The 22,884-nt window shown below is 45.7% G+C and overlaps 1 protein-coding gene across 1 annotated transcript in view; it reads right to left on the bottom strand.

Annotated features, from left to right (window-relative positions):
• Positions 1-22,884, bottom strand: part of LOC120026209 (inactive carboxypeptidase-like protein X2) — a 38,177-nt gene that overhangs the window by 8,627 nt on the left and 6,666 nt on the right. Inside the window, 10 exon segments of the mRNA XM_038971033.1 lie at positions 1,566-1,710; positions 1,914-1,998; positions 2,348-2,487; positions 3,114-3,223; positions 9,005-9,082; positions 9,737-9,796; positions 9,998-10,042; positions 10,139-10,183; positions 10,407-10,493; positions 12,442-12,714. Coding sequence (XP_038826961.1) covers positions 1,566-1,710; positions 1,914-1,998; positions 2,348-2,487; positions 3,114-3,223; positions 9,005-9,082; positions 9,737-9,796; positions 9,998-10,042; positions 10,139-10,183; positions 10,407-10,493; positions 12,442-12,714 — 1,068 coding nt within the window.

Below are 22,884 nucleotides of genomic sequence, written 5' to 3'. Positions count from 1 at the left end.
GGGGATGGTTGAGGACGGGGATGGTAACAGGGATGGTTGAGGACTGGGATGGTAACGGGGATGGTTGAGGAGTGGGATGGTAACAAGGATGTTGAGGAGGGGGATGGTAACGGGGATGGTTGAGGAGGGGGATGGTAACGGGGATGGTTGAAGACGGGGATGGTAACGGGGATGGTTGAGGAGGGGGATGGTAACGGGGATGTTGAGGAGGGGGATGGTAACGGGGATGTTGAGGAGGGGATGGTAATGGGGATGGTTGAGGAGGGGGATGGTAACGGGGATGGTTGAGGAGGGGGATGGTAACGGGGATGGTAACGGGGATGGTTGAGGACGGGGATGGTAATGGGGATGTTGAGGAGGGGGATGGTAACGGGGATGTTGAGGAGGGGGATGGTAATGGGGATGGTTGAGGACGGGGATGGTAACGGGGATGGTTGAGGACGGGGATGATAACGGGGATGGTTGAGGACTGGGATGGTAACGGGGATGGTTGAGGAGTGGGATGGTAACGGGGATGTTGAGGAGGGTTGATGGTAACGGGGATGGTTGAGGAGGGGGATGGTAACGGGGATGGTTGAGGACGGGGATGGTAACGGGGATGGTTGAGGAGGGGATGGTAACGGGGATGTTGGGGAGGGGGATGGTAACGGGGATGTTGATGAGGGGGATGGTAATGGGGATGGTTGAGGAGGGGGATGGTAACGGGGATGGTAACGGGGATGGTTGAGGACGGGGATGGTAATGGGGATGTTGAGGAGGGGGATGGTAACGGGGATGTTGAGGAGGGGGATGGTAATGGGGATGGTTGAGGAGGGGGATGGTAACGGGGATGTTGAGGAGGGGGATGGTAACGGGGATGGTTGAGGAGGGGGATGGTAACGGGGATGGTTGAGGAGGGGGATGGTAACGGGGATGGTAACGGGGATGGTTGAGGACGGGGATGATAACGGGGATGGTTGAGGACTGGGATGGTAACGGGGATGGTTGAGGAGTGGGATGGTAACGGGGATGTTGAGGAGGGGGATGGTAACGGGGATGGTTGAGGAGGGGGATGGTAACGGGGATGGTTGAGGACGGGGATGGTAACGGGGATGTTGAGGAGGGGGATGGTAACGGGGATGTTGAGGAGGGGGATGGTAACGGGGATGTTGAGGAGGGGATGGTAATGGGGATGGTTGAGGAGGGGGATGGTAACGGGGATGGTAACGGGGATGGTTGAGGACGGGGATGGTAATGGGGATGTTGAGGAGGGGGATGGTAACGGGGATGTTGAGGAGGGGGATGGTAATGGGGATGGTTGAGGACGGGGATGGTAACGGGGATGGTTGAGGACTGGGATGGTAACGGGGATGGTTGAGGAGTGGGATGGTAACGGGGATGTTGAGGAGGGGGATGGTAATGGGGATGGTTGAGGAGGGGGATGGTAACGGGGATGTTGAGGAGGGGGATGGTTGAGGAGGTGATTATTGTCATTTTAGGGGTTATGAAGGTGTTGGAGTTAGGGATGTGATGACATTCTGGAGTTTATGGAGGGTTGATGGGGTTATGCATTGTACTGTACTCACTGGTCAGTTGGCAGGCCATGACCTCAACTCTGAGACACAGGCTGCCGTTCCAGCTCTGGGGAAGGATACGGATGTAACGTGCCACTGTTGGCCAATCAAACTGCACCATCACTGGAGAGTCCCGATCCACATTCCCATAGAACAACTGGAGGGAGGGAGGGAAGGAGGGAGGAGGGAAAGAGGGACAGAGAGGGGAGGAGAGGAGAGGGTATGGAAAGGAGAGGAGAGGGTATGGGGAGGAGAGGAGAGGGTATGGGGAGGGGAGAGGTTAGAGAGGAGGAAAGTTAAGAGATTATTTGGATATTAAATTGCCGGCTGTACTGATCAATCGTAAGAGAGGTTACTGACCCACTCAGCATAGCCATCATGGAGCACCGTCCAATCACGACTGTCATTACTGAAGGACACGTAGAACGTGGACACAAAATCTTCACTGAAATACAGATAGAGAAGAAAAAGAGAGCAAGAGAGAGAGCGACTTTACAAGTCATACGAATATCCAACATATATCTCTAACATTCAAAATGCCAGATGATTCCACAGGTAAGATTCCATTTCCTTTGACTTTTTCTCTATAATCCCTTTTACAGCATTCTGCTTATCTAATGGATACAACTCAACCTATTGATATATGCTGTTTGGTTTGGATTAATTTCATGTGTTGTTCATTTCAAATCAATTGTGCAGGTTAATGGGGATTCCACCTGGCCCTGGCTGTGTGAACAGTGCAGTGACCCCAGTGCAGTGACCCCAGTGCAGTGACACCAGGCAGCAGGACTTACGCTGTGTCTGAGTTCCTGCCCTGTACAATGACTCCAGTGAACTCCACCTCTCTGCGAGCGTCCACCTCAAACCAGTGGTTCTTCTCCTCTGGCTCAGCACACCACGCACCCCCGTACACACCCTCCTCATTACCGGAGCTCTGGGAAGACAAAATAGCCCCCTCTCTCGTCAGATGTGTCGGGGCTGTGTGTGTTCTGACTTCTCTCATGATTTTATGTGAAGATTTGGTTTGTGCGTTTGTATACAGGAACATTAGAATACAACAAGTATAATGGGTATTACAACATTCTGTATTTATAAAACTGCCGTACTATGGTACACAAGGTCCGCAAGGGGGAGGAGGAAACAGCTAACTTCCTACAATTCTACACATTTAACTACGGGGGAAATAGAAAAATGTGCAGTTTTATAGCTAATCTCATGCTATTCTACACATTTTGCCATGAGGCTGAGAGAAAATGTTGCTATTTTAAAGCTAATTTCCTGTCATTCTAAACATATTTGCCATGGCATATGACATGTTCATATCCTATTATTTTGTTGTTGTTGTTTTGTTATTGGGTGTGGTGCCCCCAGAGCCAGTGGGCCCCCAGTCAGTGGGCTGCGAGGGCGTCTGGTACGCCAGTGATAGTGTATCATACTGTGTGTACCTGCACGTTGAGCATGCCTCTGAGCAAAGAAGCTGTGGTGAGACTTAAATGAGGCAGTACTATGGTGTAGTACTCTGTATATCTACACTACAGTGTAATGTAGTACCGTGTTTACCTGCATGTTGAGCCTGCCCCGCTGAGCAGAGAAGCCGTGGTGAGACTGAGAAGAGGCCAGCAGCTGGTCATCGTCAACACGATGGGACTCCAGACCTAGAGGAGGGCATTCTAGGAACAAAACAACTCATAAATCATGTGACACACAATTTTTTAAAATCATTTTCGTTTTATCTGCTTTATTGTCAAATAAAGATTACAAAAAAGTTTGTCGGCTAAATGTTTTGGTCTGGGCTGTGAAGGCGCACTGGCGACACAGTGCGTAGAACCGGCGCAGGATATCCTGGACCGAGGAGACTACTGGAGACCAGGAGCGCTGAGCCGGCACAATCCGTCCTGGCTGAATGCCCACTCTAGCACGGCAACTGCGGGAATCTGAAACAGAGCGCACCGGGCTGTGAATGCGCACTGGAGACACTGTGCGCATCACCGCATAACACGGTGCCTGACTTGATTTGGGGGCTGCCTCTCGTGCTTGCTTCGTTGAGCTATCTCCTCGTATCGTCGCCTTTCCGCTTTCGCTGCCTCTATCTCCTCCTTCGGACGGCGATACTCGCCGGACCTTGTCCAGGGTCCTGCTCCCTCCAGGATTTCCTCCCAGGTCCATTCCTCCTGGCCACGCTGCTTGGTCCGTTTTTAGTGGAATCTTCTGTCACGATCGTTGAAATGAGTAGACCCGAGCATACTACTCGCCAATGTCCAGTCTCTTGACAACAAGGTTGATGAAACCCGAGCAAGGGTAGTATTCCAGAGAGATATCAGAGACTGTAACGTTCTTTGCTTCACGGAAACATGGCTCACTCGAGACACACTATCGGAGTCGGTACAGCTAGCTGGTTTCTTCACGCATCGTGCCGACAGAAACAAACATCTTTCTGGTAAGAAGAGGGACGGGGGGGTATGCCTTATGATTAACGAGACGTGGTGTGATCATAAAACATACAGGAACTCAAGTCCTTCTGTTCACCTGAATTAGAATTCCTCACAATCAAATGTCGACCGCATTATCTACCAAGAGAATTCTCTTCGATTATAATCACAGCCGCATATATTCCCCCCCAAGCAGACACATCGATGGCCCTGAATGAACTTTATTTGACTCTATGTAAACTGGAAACCACATATCCTGAGGCGGCATTCATTGTAGCTGGGGATTTTAACAAGGCTAATCTGAAAACAAGACTACCTAAATTCTATCAGCATATCGATTGTGCTACCAGGGCTGGAAAAACCCTGGATCATTGTTATTCTAACTTCCGCGACGCATATAAGGCCCTCCCCCGCCCTCCTTTCGGAAAAGCTGACCACGACTCCATTTTGTTGCTTCCAGCCTATAGACAGAAACTAAAACAGGAAGTTCCCGCTCTCAGGTCTGTTCAACGCTGGTCCGACCAATCTGATTCCACGCTTCAAGATTGCTTCGATCACGTGGATTGGGATATGTTCCGCATTGCGTCAAACAACAACATTGACGAATACGCTGATTCGGTGAGCGAGTTCATTAGCAAGTGCATTGGCGATGTCGTACCCACAGCAACTATTAAAACATTCCCCAACCAGAAACCGGGGATTGATGGCAGCATTAGCGCGAACCACTGCTTTTAACCAGGGCAAGGTGACTGGAAACATGACCAAATACAAACAGTGTAGCTATTCCCTCCGCAAGGCAATCAAACAAGCTAAGCGTCAGTATAGAGACAAAGTAGAGTCGCAATTCAACAGCTCAGACACAAGAGGTATGTGGCAGGGTCTACAGTCAACCACGGATTACAAAAAGAAAACCAGCCCCGTCGCGGACCAGGATGTCTTGCTCCCAGACAGACTAAACAACTTCTTTGCTCGCTTTGAGGACAATACAGTGCCACTGACACGGCCCGCTACCAAAACCTGCGGACTCTCCTTCACTGCAGCCGACGTGAGTAAAACATTTAAATGTGTTAACCCTCGCAAGGCTGCAGGCCCAGACGGCATCCCCAGCCGCGTCCTCAGAGCATGCGCAGACCAGCTGGCTGGTGTGTTTACGGACATATTCAATCAATCCTTATCCCAGTCTGCTGTTCCCACATGCTTCAAGAGGGCCACCATTGTTCCTGTTCCCAAGAAAGCTAAGGTAACTGAGCTAAACGACTACCGCCCCGTAGCACTCACTTCCGTCATCATGAAGTGCTTTGAGAGACTAGTCAAGGACCATATCACCTCCACCCTACCTGATACCCTAGACCCACTCCAATTTGCTTACCACCAAAATAGGTCCACAGACGACGCAATCGCAACCACACTGCACACTGCCCTAACCCATCTGGACAAGAGGAATACCTATGTGAGAATGCTGTTTAACAACTACAGCTCAGCATTTAACACCATAGTACCCTCCAAACTCGTCATCAAGCTGGGTCTCGACCCCGCCCTGTACTCCCTGTTCTCCTGTACTCCCTGTTCACCCACGACTGCGTGGCCATGCACGCCTCCAACTCAATCATCAAGTTTGCAGACGACACTACAGTGGTAGGCTTGATTACCAACAACGACGAGACAGCTTACAGGGAGGAGGTGAGGGGCCTCAGAGTGTGGTGTCAGGAAAATAACCTCACACTCAACGTCAACAAAACAAAGGAGATGATCGTGGACTTCAGGAACAGCAAAGGGAGCACCCCCCTATCCACATCGAGGGTAGAAAGTATTAAGTTCCTCGGCGTACACATCACTGACAAACTGAATTGGTCCACCCACACAGACAGCGTGGTGAAGAAGGCGCAGCAGCACCTCTTCAACCTCAGGAGGCTGAAGAAATTTGGCTTGTCACCAAATGCACTCACAAACTTTTACAGATGCACAATCGAGAGCATCCTGTCGGGCTGTATCACCGCCTGGTACAGCAACTGCTCCGCCCAGAACCGTAAGGCTCTCCAGAGGGTAGTGAGGTCTGCACAACGCATCACCGGGGGCAAACTACCTGCCCTCCAGGACACCTACACCACCCGATGTCACAGGAAGGCCATAAAGATCATCAAGGACAACAACCACCCGAGCCACTGCCTGTTCACCCCGCTATCATCCAGAAGGCGAGGTCAGTACAGGTGCATCAAAGCAGGGACCGAGAGACTGAAAAACAGCTTCTATCTCAAGGCCATCAGACTGTTAAACAGCCACCACTAACATTGAGTGGCTGCTGCCATACATGTAAAAAATGTATCACTAGCCACTTGAAACAATGCCACTTAATATAATGTTTACATACCGTATATTACGCATCTCATATGTATATACTATACTCTATACCATCTACTGCATCTTGCCTATGCCGTTCTGTACCATCACTCATTCATATATCTTTATGTACATATTCTTCTTTATGTACATATTCTACATATTCTTCTTTACACTTGTGTGTATAAGGTAGCTGGTGTGAAATTGTTAGGTTAGATTACTCGTTGGTTATTACTGCATTGTCTGAACGAGAAGCACAAGCATTTCGCCACACTCGCATTAACATCTGCTAACCATGTGTATGTGACAAATAAAAATGTGATTTGATTTTGATTTGATTTGACCAAGGCGCAGCGTGAGTAGAGTTCACATAATTTTAATAAACCGAAACTCACTGAACAAAACAACAAACAAACAACCAACCGAACGAACGAACGAACGAACGAACGAACGAACGAACGAACCGTGAAGCTACTGTTGTGCACTCAGGCAACTAAATGTAGACAAGATCCCACGAATAACCACAGGGAAATGGCTACCTAAATATGATCCACAATCAGAGACAACGATAAACAGCTGCCTCTGATTGGGAACCATATCAGGCCACCATAGACATACAAATTCACCTAGATGACCCACCCAAGTCACTATCAAGCCCCAACCAACACAGAGAAATAACAGCTTACTATGGTCAGGGCGTGACAAAGGGTGAAAAGAGAATGGTTTGTTTTCAAGGGCATTAAAAAATATTAATTCTCGCAGCGACCATTTTCCTTTTTATGAGGTCTCGAAAGGCCATAAAACAAGTCTAAAATCTGGTGCTTGTAAGAGGAAGAGAAAGAGAGAGAGAAAGCTTGTCGTCTCCTAGTCTGACTGTACAGTAAAACATGTCTTTCTGGCAGGACCAGAAGTCTGATTGGGGAGAAAGCCAGGTTGTTACAGTAGACAGGAGAAAACAGGCCAACAGTCCAGCTGCAGGAGATAGACAGTCATGTAAGGCAGTGTCATGACGTTGGCCTGGGGGTAGGTTTATGACAGTCATAAATACCTCTTCCCCCCTTTTTACCTCTCTCTCTACTCTACTGATGTGAAATTTGAAAACCCCTTGGTTAACATAGAGATTCTGGGAACATCAGAAAGGTGGGGGGAAATTAACTATATTCTGGTAATCCGACCAATTGAACATATGCGGTGGTACTTAATGTATATTATGACAGTTCGGTTGTCATCTGGCACATTCTCATCAATGATAGAATGACATAAACTCTACAGTGGAAAGTCTACACATCAGAGTTATCGGATTCACATGGAATTGTTGTTAAATGTTTGAATATGAAATTATTCGTGATGGGATGAAATGTGATTTTAGCTTCTAAAATGTGAGAATTGGGTTTTCATGAGTGAATTATGCCCGACTCAGTGGCCCGCCCACGTGAAGAGACATATGTTGTAAATTATGAAACAGACCCCTTTTCTCCCTCCACTATATAAGCCCTTGACGAATATTTAACCTCCTGTTCCAAGGATGTGAGGACGACGGTCCCTACGTTAAAAAGGACTAACATGTCAACTACAGAACTAAGCCAACATCAGCGTGAGCTTTGGTTGCGAATGGTATGAACTTTGAACTCTTATTCACTACAGAAGTGATGCCTCCTAGACGTTGAGTTAGCAACAGCAGCTGCAAACGTAAATTAGGAAAGAACAGACTGAGTATCCCGTCTACTACACAACGACGTTACTACAACGTATCCAATTTACCAGCAGAGACATTCTTCAAAGGACAAACACGGCTTTCCATCTACCACCAACCTACCGAAGCGCAGCTCAGAGTAAATATTTATTGCATTTTCCTTTTCCAAATGGGCGGTAATTTAGAATGCATAAGATACTGTATTTACGATAGCATGGCTTCTCCCCTTGGTTCCTCAAGTCTTCCCGCTCTTTCACTCAAACCCAGCCCCCTTTTCTTTTGTGTAACCAGCTGTCATATCTGTTCCGCCCACTAGGGACGTTTTCCTTTATGACATAATTTGTAATCAAGGTATGATTCATTCTGTGTATATGTAATTCTGTGTGATTAGTTAGGTATTTACTAAATAAATAATTAAACTTCAATTTTGTATTGCTGATTCAACGTGTTAGCCAGGGTTCCAAGAATTTACAACTTTCAGATGAGACTGAAATAAGGTGACGATTAATATTGACTGCTATTGATGTAAAATATTACTAGGTCTTTAAGAGTTTATTTGGAAGATAACAGCTCTATAAATATTATTTCGTGGTGCCCCGACTTTCTAGTTAATTACATTTACATGATTAGCTCAATCAGGTAATAGTTATTACGGAGAAAGGATTTTATAGAATAGCATGTCATATCACTTAATCTGGCATAGCCAAAGACACGACAGCAGGGTTTCCCAAAGTCTGTCCTAGGGCCCACCCCTGGCTGCACATTTTGATACCAGCTGATACCAAAACCAAAACACCAAAACTTTAGGGTAAAGTGACTTGCTCAATGGCACATTGACAGATGTTTCACCTAGTCAGCTCTGGGATACGAACCAACGCCCTTTTGGTTACTGGTCCAATGCTCTTAATCGCTAGGCTACCTGCCGCCCCTCAAGTGAAGTTGAAGCTGCTTATGAATGAATATGAAAACCAGTGTTGAGGGGATTTTCTTACTCTTGGGTTCGGCGCGTACCAGGATCTTCCTCAGCCTCTCCTCCTCTTCCTCCTCCCACTTCTTCCTCAGCCGCTTCACTGTGATGCATGATGGGAAACCAAGATGTGACTAGGCATGTTTACACACGGTCATGGCTCTCCAGCTTACCAAGCATCAAATACTTCCATATGTGCTGCTGCTAGTAGAGTACTGAATATTATAGTCACTGCCATTCCATTTTCCCTCCAATAAGTCTGTATATTCTTGTAAAGATATGTTTCACTTTATCCAATGAAACTATACTGATTTTTAGGTATACAATTGAAACCTCTTCTCAAGCAGACAGCCTGCAGTCCTGCACACACTCTAAATAAACCCCAACACCCTCCTACCCTTTCTCCCTTCTTCCCTCTCTTTCTCCATTCCCCTTCTCCCCCGTCTATCTTACTGATGTCTACCGGCCCAGGGCCCCAACACATGGAGGTAGCTGTTTTGATAAACTTTCTTCCTATCCTTCTCCCGCCCCGTCCCCTCTCTCTCTTCCTCAATCCATCCCCCTCTCTCACACACAGCCACAGTCCTTTTCTCCCTCCACTCCCCAACACTGACAATGTTGCAATCTACAGGCTATAATGCTCCTTGTTGCATAAACAATCCAGTCATCTCTGCAAGTGATGAATTAACACATAAGGGGCCCTAAAGGGACAGGGCTACAGGTTTCTCTCTGTCAGACAGATAAAAGTGATTCAGACCTTTTTCCTCCTTCTCCTTGTGAGCTTTCTCTGCCTCCTCCTCGAGTTTTTTAGCTGCCACTGTGGAGAGAGAGAGAGCAGAGGTTAGAGAGAGATGAAAGAGAGTTTAAGAGAGGTTAGACGGGGGTTAGAGAGGGATGCTCTTACCAACACCATCACACAACGAATGCAGACAGTACAAGCTGCTTGTACAGGTGATCATACATGACCAAACAATTGCAGGAAAGCGAGACAGACAGACATAACGTGTAATGTACGTACAGTCTGCATAATCATACTCTTCGTACCAGGGCACTGTGGTTTCCTCTGAAAGAAAATTTGTATGCATGGTAAATACGTTGAATTATTAAAATGTCGTTTCGAGTACCGCCCAATTAATTTGTTATGTGATGGGCTATTTACCTGGTACATACATGATGACCTCAGTGGTGGTCCTCTCTCTGTCCACTGTTAGAGATGGTAACAGAAATGTAGATGTCTTAGAGGGCTGAACAACTACAGTACTGTACATGAAAATCAATGTGTTTCCTCTCAACTTTCACAAACATTGCTTTTGTTGTAATAGCTTATTGGTGACATATGATCATAATCTTTGCCAAGCTAAATTCATGCTTCAAATCAGAGAAGATTGGATTGAAAGTGATAGATCGTTGAGTCATGTCAGACATACGTTTGGTGTCCCAGTAATCTTGACCATGCTCTGTCAGGGTCTTGGAGCCAGCAGAGGGAGGTGTGGGTCCCGAGGGTCTGCTGTCTACTGGGCAGAAACAACACATACAATCCACAACACATAGTCAACAGCGAAATATTGTCTCAGTCACCTCGCATTGCAAATTAATGAGATGATACTGTACCATTACATTTTTTTTTATTTAACTAGGCAAGTCAGATAAGAACAAATTCTTATTTACAATGAAGGCTAGGGAACAGTGGGTTAAGTGCCTTGTTCAGGGGCAGAACGACAGATTTTTACTGTCGTTTGGGGATTCGATCAAGCAACCTTTCAGTTACTAGTCCAATGCTCTAACCACTAGGCTACCTGCCGCCCTTAAATGAAAGTGGCCTGCTTGTATTTAAAGGTATGACATGAAAAAAAGCAACTCATAGGGAACAGATTAGAACAGAGGGGAAGGGGACACTTAAACAACACAATGTAACTCCAAGTCAATCACACTTCTGTGAAATCAAACTGTCCACTTAGGAAGCAACACTGATTGACAATACATTTCACATGCTGTTGTGCAAATGGAATAGACAACAGGTGGAAATTATAGGCAATTAGCAAGACACCCCCAATAAAGGAGTGGTTCTGCAGGTGGTGACCACAGACCACTTCTCAGTTCCTATGCTTCCTGGCTGATGTTTTGGTCACTTTTGAATGCTGGCGGTGCTTTCACTCTAGTGGTAGCATGAGACGGAGTCTACAACCCACACAAGTGGCTCAGGTAGTGCAGCTCATCCAGGATGGCACATCAATGTGAGCTGTGGCAAGAAGGTTTGCTGTGTCTGTCAGCGTAGTGTCCAGAGCATGGAGGCGCTACCAGGAGACAGGCCAGTACATCAGGAGACGTGGAGGAGGCCGTAGGAGGGCAACAACCCAGCAGCAGGACCGCTACCTCCGCCTTTGTGCAAGGAGGAGCAGGTGGAGCACTGCCAGAGCCCTGCAAAATGACCTCCAGCATGCCACAAATGTGCATGTGTCTGCTCAAACGGTCAGAAACAGACTCCATGAGGGTGGTATGAGGGCCCGACGTCCACAGGTGGGGGTTGTGCTTACAGCCCAACACCGTGCAGGACGTTTGGCATTTGCCAGAGAACACCAAGATTGGCAAATTCGCCACTGGCGCCCTGTGCTCTTCACAGATGAAAGCAGGTTCACACTGAGCACATGTGACAGACGTGACAGAGTCTGGAGACGCTGTGGAGAACATTCTGCTGCCTGCAACATCCTCCAGCATGACCGGTTTGGCGGTGGGTCAGTCATGGTGTGGGGTGGCATTTCTTTGGGGGGCCGCACAGCCCTCCATGTGCTCGCCAGAGGTAGCCTGACTGCCATTAGGTACCGAGATGAGATCCTCAGACCCCTTGTGAGACCATATGCTGGTGCGGTTGGCCCTGGGTACCTCCTAATGCAAGACAATGCTAGACCTCATGTGGCTGGAGTGTGTCAGCAGTTCCTGCAAGAGGAAGGCATTGATGCTATGGACTGGCCCGCCCGTTCCCCAGACCTGAATCCAATTGAGCACATCTGGGACATCATGTCTCGCTCCATCCACCAACGCCACGTTGCACCACAGACTGTCCAGGAGTTGGCGGATGCTTTAGTCAGGTCTGGGAGGAGATCTCTCAGGAGACCATCCGCCACCTCATCAGGAGCATGCCCAGGCGTTGTAGGGAGGTCATACAGGCACGTGGAGGCCACACACACTATTGAGCCTCATTTTGACTTGTTTTAAGGACATTACATCAAAGTTGGATCAGCCTGTAGTGTGGTTTTCCACTTTAATTTTGAGTGTGACTCCAAATCCAGACCTCCATGGGTTGACAAATTTGATTTCCATTGATAATTTTTGTGTGATTTTGTTGTCAGCACATTCAACTATGTAAAGAAAAAAGTATTTAATAAGAATATTTAATTCATTCAGATCTAGAATGTGTTATTTTAGTGTTCCCTTTATTTTTTTGAGCAGTGTATATATACGTACGTCTGTCCCAGCCCAGCTCAATCAGGAGTTTCTCCTCCTCCTCTTCCAGACTGGGTCTTCTGGTCACCGGCTTCACCCCCTCCTCCTTCCGTGCTGTTATCTTGGAGGCCTTGGTAGCTTTGGGCTTTGTGACATTAGGTGCCTTGGTGGCCTTGGGCTTCTTGGGTGCCTTGGTGGCTTTGGGTTTTTTAGTGGGTTTCGGGGCTTTGGGCGCCTTGTTGGCTTTCTGCTTCTTGGCTTTGGCCTCCTTCTCTGCGGCTTTCTTTGCCCTGGCTGAAAAGAGAAATGGAGAGAGAGAGAGAATGAGTGTAAGTGAGAAAGTGACCACCACAATTACTACACCCCAGCCTCATCCAGAAAAATTGAGAAAGAGAACACAAGGTTGAAACAGAATATGGGACCACTAAATACAGCATGAAAGAGAGAGAGAAGCAGACAGCAGAAATCTCTCCACAGGTATCCATTTGCCCTCTCTTTCTTCCTCTCTTCTCTCCCCTATTTCCTGAAGGGCAGGCCTGATCACATTCCTCCTCTCCCACAGTGTTCAGTGGTTCAGTAATGACACATGGTCGCTGCTTTGTTTTGGTTTCAGACCAAGCAGCCAGCCGGCCAAACCCAAACCTGTTATGTTGACGTCCCTGGTGTCGACATCTGTCTAACTATTCCTGGTTGATTAGCTGTGGATAATGCTTCATTTGGTATGTGTTTGTAGAAAAGGTTTAGTTTGTAATGAAAAGTATTAGTGATTGCGATCCTATATGTAATTACCCTCAGACTAGCAGACAGCCACAGGACTGTATGAACAGCGAAGATCTTGTTTTCTCCCAGTAGACCAGCTCCTGCAGCTATGTTATGGTTCCATGATGACCTAGCTGTCTAAAATGTAAATGTCAACATCCTCACACACACAGCCAGGCCAGCTAAACACACCACCCAGTAAAATGTCTGTTCTCTCTTGGTCTACTCACCTGATGCTCCTCAAGTGCTGTCAACCAAGGGGGTTATACTACAAAGTCAGTGAAAACTCAAGCTTAAAGAAGGGGAACGATCTTCCATGAAGATACATGGATGTCTGAAGGTAAAAACAAGGAAGCTCCCAACGATCACTGTGGCACCATGAATCACGCCATTTTATCACAAAACTAATACATCTTGTAATTTTGATTCATAATTTGATCTCCATGCAGCACAACCAAATAAAATATCTCTCAGTGGTTCCAGATTCTGCCAATTCAGCCTTTTTATTGATACCTAATTCTAACAGTCCTGAATGGCTTTGGAAAGAACTAGTAGGCTTATGGCTTTGCTCCATGCAGTGGAGAATGCAATACTGTGCATATGAAACGTAAGTTTGATTGTTACAACTGGGCACAGTCATAAATTGTCTTTCACATTTTCTGTATTTTGAACAAATTTATATTTTAATCTTCTTATATTCAAGGGCCTGGGTATGCAGGAAATCAACAAAAATCTTAAATTTTTAAATAATATATTTAATCAGATTGCCAAATAATGCAATATTTTATCTAAACAGCATATTATATCACGGGTGGACTTCGTCCAGGTCATGAGACCTCTGTCACATATGCTCCCTCTCCGGCCTCGAGGTCACACCTGTCACCATCGTTACGCGCACCTGCGTGTCGTCAGACTCACCTGGACTCCATCCCTTCCCTGATTACCTTCCCTATATATGTCACTCCCTTTGGTTCCTTCCCCAGGTGTCATTGTTTCTGTTTCATGTCTGTGTGCTGTTAATGCTTCTTGTTTTGTATTATGTTCTGTTTATTTATTAAAACACTCACCCCCTGAACTTACTTCCCGACTCTCAGTGCATGTCATTACAGACTGAAGTTGGTTCTGCCAAGAAAACACTTTTAGACCTCTAAGTGCATATCACAGTAAAGCTCTCCCTCATCACTGAATTACTGTAGTGTTAGCCACACATACACACATGCAGATGCACGCAAACACGCACATACACCACGCAGTTACTAAAAACCCATCATCAGCCACACACCACACCGTTACTCACAACTCCATACAGCAGGGAGCCTTTCCACTTTTCCACTATGAAACAAACACGTAAAACGTTATAACTTTTTATCAGCACAATTAAAGTAAATACTCTCAGTCACAAGACAATTGTATATGTCAACATGCTTTTTAACAAATTGGTCTTCATGATGATTGGTTGATAATAAACTTTAGGGAGAAAACAAAGGGTCTAGATGTCAACAGTCTTAACCGAGAACATGTTGTTGACAGATTGCTAGCTGTCTGGTTTCTAAATGCAAAGAAAATGTTAGTTTTTCTATCTGTATGTGCGGCTTTGGCCTCACTGCAACAGAGGGAAATGACGAGAGGATGGCGAGAGAGAGGGGGATGGGGAAGAGGGAGGTAGAGAGGACGGTAAGGAGAGAAGGGCTGTAAAAAGATACATGAAAAGGGGAAGGGATGGAAAGAGAACACAGTGAACCATCGCTTATCACCCTGTTCCTGTCATGAGTCAGACCAGATGTGTTTGCCATCTATACAAGCACCAAACTTAATTAAGGATCTGCCCCTTTTTTAAATTTTCGCCTGAAATGACATACTCAAATCTAACTGCCTGTAGCTCAGGCCCTGAAGCAAGGATATGCATATTATTGGTACTATTTGAAAGGAAACACTTTGAAGTTTGTGGAAATGTGAAAGGAATGTAGGAGAATATAACACATTAGATCTGGTAAAAGATAATACAAAGAAAAAACCAACCGTTCTTTTGTATTTTTTTTGTATCATCATCTTTGAAATGCAAGAGAAAAGCCATAATGTATTATTCCAGCCCAGGTGCAATATACATTTTGGCCACTAGATGGCAGCAGTATATGTGCAAAGTTTTAGATTGATCAAAATGAACCATTGCATGTCTGATCAAAATGTTGTATCAAGACTGCCCAAATGTGCCTAATTTGTTTATTAATAACTTTTTATGTTCAAAATTGTGCACTCTCCTCAAACAATAGCATGGTATTATTTCACTGTAATAGCTACTGTAAATTGGACAGTGCAGTTAGATTAACAAGAATTTAAGCTTTCTGCCAATATCAGATATGTCTATGTCCTGGGAAATTTTCTTGTTTCTTATAACCTCATGCTAATCGCATTAGCCTACGTTAGCTCAACATTCTCGTGGAAGGTACACCGATCCTGATGAAGTTCACATACACACACACACTACTGAACTGGAATGTTTCCTGTTTCCTGTGAGTAATTGTGAGCAATTTTACAGTGCTTAAGGCGTAACTGACTCAGACGTGTTTTACAACACAATTCTACATGTCGGAACTGTAGAGAAAAGTTTTCTGAAAAATATTTCAGAAAGTTCTGCTGCTCAGTTACTCTCCCTCTCAGGCCAGATAGCATCAGGCAGAGAGGTTTCAGAGAGGAACCCACAAAATATGGCGCTGTACTGTATGGCTGCCGTTTTGTGAGCTCCAACCCAACTTTGTTATTTAAAAAAAGAAAAGTTGCGATTTTTTAATAATTTTTTTAATAATATTATTTTCACAAAATTTATCCACTATCATTTCTTATAACCGACAAGAACTTCTGAACATCAGATCGGCATATTTACTTGCCTTAATTCCAGCTTCAACTTCAACTCATATGCTCTGGGCTCTTTCTGTAATTCTGACCCAATTTTCGGAGGTATCCAAAATTAAACACTGGCATTACAGAGGTAAGAGAGGGAGAGTCCTGGCAAGATTAAGGCGAAGGGAAAACCGGCCACCTATTCACTCCATTCTATTGGCCAATGTACAGTCACAGTTGGATGACCTTTGATCGCGGATTTGCTACTGACGGGACTCTTGTAACTGCAATATTCTCTGCTTTTCTGAAACATGGCTTTCGTACAACATGGCTATCCAACTCAATGGATTCTCCATTCACTGAGCGGACTGGACAGTGGAGTTAGAGAGGGGGAGGGGGAGGGGTTTGCCTTTTCATCAACAACAAAATGGTGACTGACTCGAGCGCAGTGGAAGTCTCGACCCATTGTTCTCCGTCTTGGAATACCTGATGGTCAAATGCCGACCCCTCTACTTCCCGTGGGAGTTTTCAGCTGTTATCGTGACTGTTGTGTACATTACACGACAGGCCAAGAAATATAAAAAGCTGAACCTTAACGAACTGTACGAGGCTATTAACAAGCAGGAAAACTTGCACCCGAAGGCTGCTTTTTTTGTTGCCAGTGATTTTAATTCCGCGTCATTGACACATGATGCCAAACTTCCATCAACAAATCTCTTTCGCTACTAGCGTCGATAAAGTCCTAGACCACTGTTACTCTACCCACAAGCAAGCATACAAGGCCCTCCCTCGTCCCCTATTCGACAAATCAGATCATGACTCCGTACTCCTGGTTCCTGTTTACAGGCAGAAGCTCAAACAGGAAGTACCCTTGACTTGTTGAGAAATGATCATCAGAATCAGAGATTATACTACAGGACTGCTTTGCTGGCGCTGATTGGAATATGTTCCAAGACTCCGGCAATGACATCGACGAGCTAACCACCTTCGTCACTGGCTTCATTGTCACGGTGAAGGGTCACTGCTTCCCCAATCAAAAGCCTTGGATTAACACTGAAGTTGGCGCTAAGCTAAAAGACAGCGCTACCACACACAGGGCTATCGCGGACAACCCTGAGGCTACGGCTGAGGACAGGAATAAGTACAAGAAGTCCTGGTATGACCTCCGCAGAGTAATCAAATGAGCAAAAGGACAATATTGGAATAAGGTGGAATCATATTACAAAGGCTGCCGACTCCCGCCGCATGTGGCAAGGGCAGCAGTCCATTACAAATTACAAAGGAAGACCCAGACGTGATCTGCCCAACAATGCTTTTCTACCAGGCAAACTCAATGCATTTTATGCACGCTTCGACAATAACAACACCATACTGTGCTTGAGGGCCGCCACCGACCCAGAGGACTGGGTGATCTCGCTCTCCGAGGCCGACGTGAGTAAGGTTTTTAATCAGGTCAACACTCGCAAGGCCTTGGGGCCGGATGGTATTCGAGGGCAGTTCTTAATTAAGAGTATGCGCAGAACAGCTGGCAGGCATATTCTGTAGTCTGTAATCCCCACACGTCTTAAACTGATCATCATCAATTCTGTTCCCAAGAACTCTAAGGCTTCATGCCACAATGACTACCGCCTTGTAGTACTCACATCTGTAATCATGAAGTGCTTTGCAAGGCTGGTTATGACATATCAACTCCATCATCCCAGACACCCTAGATCCACTCAAATTTGCATACCGCACACACAAATCTATAGATGACGCGATCTCAATTGCACTCCACACTGCCCTCATCCACCTAGATAAGAGGAATACCTATGTGAGAACGCTGTTCATTGACTACAGCTCACCATTGTCCCCTCTAAACTTGTCACCAAACCTAGGACCCTGGGACTGAACACCTCCCTCTGCAAACTGGATCCTGGACTTCCTGACAGGCTGCCCCCAGGTGGTAAGGGTAGGCAACAACACATCTGCCACGCTGACCCTCAACACAGGGGGCCCACAGGGGTCTGTGCTTAGTCCCACCCTGTTCTCCCTGTTAATCCACGACTGTGTGGCCACACACGACACCATCATAAAGTTCTAGGATCCAGTTGCAGAGGGAGGTGTTTAGTCCCAGGGTCCTTAGCTTAGTGATGAGCTTTGTGGGCACTATGGTGTTAAACGCTGAGCTGTAGTCAATGAATAGCATTCTCACATATGTGTTTCTTTTGTGCAGGTGGGAAAGGGAAGTGTGGAGTGCGATTGAGATTGTGTCATCTGTGGATTTCGTTGGCGTGGTATGTGAATTGGAGTGGGTCTAAGGTTTCCGGGATGATGGTGTTCATGTGAGCCATGACCAGCCTTTCAAAGCACTTCATGGCTACCGATGTGAGTGCTACGGGGAGGTAATAATTTAGGCAGGTTACCTTGGGCACAGGGACAATGGTGGTCTGCTTGAAACATGTAGGTATTACAGACTCAGCCAGGGAGAAGTTGAAAATGTCAGTGAAGACACTTGCCAGTTGGTCTGTGCATGCTTTGAGCACACGTCCTGGTAATCTGTCTGGCCCGCGGCTTTGTGAATGTTGACCTGTTTAAAGGTCTTGCCCACATCACTACGGAGAGCGTGATCACACAGTCATCCAGAACAGCTGGTGCTCTCATGCATGCTTCAGTGTTGCTTGCTCGAAGAGAGCATAAAAGGCATTTAGCTTCTGGTAGGCTCACGTCACTGGGCAGCTCGCGGCTGGGTTTTTCTTTGCAGTCCATAATAGTTTTCAAGCCCTGCCACATCCGACGAGAGTCAGAGCTGGTGTAGTAGGATTCAATCTTCGTCCTGTATTGACGCTTTGCCTGTTTGATGGTTCGTCTGAGGGCGTAGCAGGATTTCTTATAGGCGTACAGATTAGTGTCTCACTCTTTAAAATCGACAGCTCTAGCCTTTAGCTCAGTGCGGATGTTACCTGTAATCAATGGCTTCTGGTTGGGATATGTACGTACGGTCACTGTGGGGACGACGTAGTTGATGCACTTATTGATGAAGCCGGTGACTAAGGTGATATACTTCTCAATGCCATTGGATGAATCCCGGAACTTTTTCCAGTCTGTGCTAGTAAAACAGTCCTGTAGCATAGAATCCGCGTCATCTGACCACTTAAGTATTGAGCAAGTCACTGGTGCCTCCTGCATTAGCTTGTAATTATTATACGAGGGAGAACATTATATGCATCTCTGTGTGTGGAGTAAAGGTGGTCTAGAGTTTTTTTCCTCTGGTTGCACATGTGACATGCTGGTAGAAATGAGGTAAAACGGATTTAAGTTTGCCTGCATTAAAGTCCCCGGCCCCTAGGAGCGCCGCTTCTGGATGAGCATTTTCTTGTTTGCTTATGGCCTTATACAGCTCGTTGAGTGCAGTCTTAGTGCCAGCATCGGTTTGTGATGGTAAATAGATGGCTAAGAATAATATAGATGAGAACTCTCTTGGTAGATAGTGTGGTCTACAGCTTATCATGAGGTACTCTACCTCAGGCGAGCAATACTTCAAGACTTTTTTAATATTAGACATCGCGCACCAGCTGTTATTGACAAATAGACACATTCCCCCGCACCTTATCTTACCAGACATAGGTGCTCTGTTCTGCCGATGCACGGAAAACCCAGCCAGCTCTATTTATACATGTCGTCATTCAGCCACGACTCTGTGAAACATAAGATATTACAGTTTTTTATGTCTTAATTGTAGATCATCCAGTATATTTTCCAATGATTGCACATTGGCCAATAGTAAGGATGGTAGTGGTATAAGGGCACAAGGCGAGACCCAAACGCAAACACAGGAGGCAGCTGGTTGAGCTCCGATATTTATTATAGCAAAACAGGTAGGCAAAAGGCAGGTTGGGTACAGGCGAGAGTTCAGTAACCAGGTCAGCGTCCAAATGGTACAAGACAATAGGCAGACTCGAGGTCAGGGGCAGGCAGAGTGGTCAGGTAGGCGGGTTCAGAGTCAGGACAGGCAAGGGTCAAAACCAGGAGGGCGAGAAAAGAGAGAGAAAAAAAGCAGGAGCTGAGACACAAAAACACTGGTTGACTTGACAAACAAGACGAACTGGCACAGAGAGAAAGTAAACACAAGGATAAATACACCAGGGATAATAAGCGACACCTGGAGGGGGTAGAGACAAGCACAAGGACAGGTGAAACAGATCAGGGTGAGACAGGTGGAGGTTTACTCACTCGCCTACAAATTCTCACAAGGCACCCCGACCTCCGCCCCCTTTTTCTCCGTCCAAATGATGGGCATTTGGGCCTGGTCTCAAGAAAGCAGTATATTCTTTGCGTCAGACTTGTTAAAGAAAACATCTTTGTGCAGTTCGAGGTGTGTAATCTCTGTTCTGATGTCCAGAAGGTATTTTCGGTCATACGAGACGGTAGCAAATTAAATCAAATGTAATTAGTAACATACACATGTTTATCAAATGTTATTGCGGGTGTAGCGAAATGCTTGAGTTTCTAGCTCCATCAGTGCAGTAATATCTAACAAGTAAAATCTATCAATTTCATAACAATACACACAATGCACACAAATCTAAAGTAAAGGAATGGAATTAAGAATATGTAAATATTTGTACGAGCGATGTCGGAGCGGCATAGACTAAAATACAGTAGAATAGAATACGGTATATACTGTTGAAGTCGGAAGTTTACATACACCTTAGCCAAACACATTTAAACTCAGTTTTTCACAACTCCTGACATTGAATCCTAGTAAAAATTCCCTGTCTTAGGTCAGTTAGGATCACCACTTTATTTAAAGAATGTGAAATGTCAGAATAATAGTAGAGAGAATGATTTATTTCAGCTTATATTTCTTTCATCACATTCCCAGTGGGTCAAAAGTTTACATACACTCAATTAGTATTTGGTAGCATTGCCTTTAAATTGTTTAACTTTGGTCAAACGTTTCGGGTAGCCTTCCACAAGCTTCCCACAATAAGTTGGGTGAATTTTGGCCCATTCCTCCTGACAGAGCTGGTGTAACAGTCAGGTTTGTAGGCCTCCTTGCTCGCAAACGCTTTTTCAGTTCTGCCCACAAATTTTCTATAGGACTGAGGTCAGGGCTTTGTGATGGCCACTCTAATACCTTGACTTTGTTGTACTTAAGCCATTTTGCCACAACTTTGGAAGTATGCTTGAGGTCATTGTCCATTTGGAAGACCCATTTGCAACCAAGCTTTTAACATCCTGACTGATGTCTTGAGATGCTGCTTCAATATATCCACATCATTTTCATTCCTCATGATGCCATCTATTTTGTGAAGTGCACCAGTCCCTCCTGCAACAAAGCACCCCCACAACATGATGCTGCCACCCCCGTGCTTCACGGTTGGGATGGTGTTCTTTGGCTTGCAAGCCTCCCCCTTTTTCCTCCAAACATAACGATGGTCATTATGGCCAAACAGTTCTATTTTCGTTTCATCAGACCAGAGGACATTTCTCCAAAAAGTACGATCTTTGTCCCCATGTGCAGTTGCAAACCTTAGTCTGGCTTTTTTATGGCGGTTCTGGAGCAGTGGCTTCTTCCTTGCTGAGCGGCCTTTCAGGTTATGTCGATATAGGACTAATTTTACTGTGGATATAGATACTTTTGTACCCGTTTCCTCCAGCATCTTCACAAGGTCCTTTGCTGTTGTTCTGGGATTGATTTGCACTTTTTGCACCAAAGTACGTTCATCTCTAGGAAACAGAACACGTCTCCTTCCTGAGCGGTATGACGGCTGCGTGGTCCCATGGTGTTTATACTTGCGTACTATTGTTTCTACAGATGAACGTGGTACCTTCAGGCATTTGGAAATTACTCCCAAGGATAAACCAGACTCTTGGAGGCCTATAATTTTTTGGGCTGATTTCTTTTGATTTTTCCATGATGTCCAGCAAAGAGGCACTGAGTTTAAAGGTAGGCATTGAAATACATCCACAGGTATACCTCCAATTGACTCAAATGATGTCAATTAGCCTATCAGAAGCTTCTAAAGTTGTTTAAAGGCACAGTCAACTTAGTGTATGTACACTTCTGACCCACTGAAATTGTGATACAGTGAATTATAAGTGAAATAATCTGTCTGTAAACAATTGTTGGAAAAATTACTTGTGCCATGCACAAAGTAGATGCCCTAACTGACTTGCCAAAACAATAGTTTGTTAACAAGAAATGTGTGGAGTGGTTGAAAAACAAGTTTTAATGCCTCCAACCTAAGTATATGTAAACTTCCGACTTCAACTGTACATATGAGATGAATAATGCAAAATATGTAAACATTATTAAAGTGACTAGTGTTCCATTAATAAAGTGGCCAGTCATTTCAAGTCTATCTAGGGCAGCAGCCTCTAAGGTTCTAGTGATGGCTATTTAACAGTCAGATGGCCTTGAGATAGAAGCTGTTTTTCAGTTTCTCGGTCCCAGCTTTGATGCACCTGTACAGACCTTGCCTTCTGGATGATAGCAGTGAACAGGTACTGGCTTGGATGGTTGTTGTCCTTGATGATCTTTTTGGCCGCCCTGTGACATTGGGTGCTGTAGGTGTCCTGGAGGGCAGGTAGTTTGCCCCCAGTGATGCTTAAGGCAGACTGCACCACCCTCTGGAAAGCCCTGCGGTTGCAGGCAGTGCAGTTGCGGTACCAAGTGGTGATATAGCCCGACCGGATGCTCTCAATTGTGCATCTGTAAAACTTTGTGAGGGTTTTAGGAGCCAACCCGAATTTCTTCAGGGTCCTGAGGTTGCGCCTTCTTCACCACACACTGTCTGTATGGGTGAATAATTTCAGTTTGTCAGTGATGTGTACGCCGAGGAACTTTAAGCTTTCCACCTTCTCCACTGCGGTCCCGTCGAT

This window comes from Salvelinus namaycush, chromosome 31 (genome assembly GCF_016432855.1).
Source record: "Salvelinus namaycush isolate Seneca chromosome 31, SaNama_1.0, whole genome shotgun sequence".
NCBI classification, from domain to species: Eukaryota; Metazoa; Chordata; class Actinopteri; order Salmoniformes; family Salmonidae; genus Salvelinus; species Salvelinus namaycush.
Note: the sequence above shows the minus strand (reverse complement) of the source record. Positions and strands in the feature narration are given on the sequence as shown.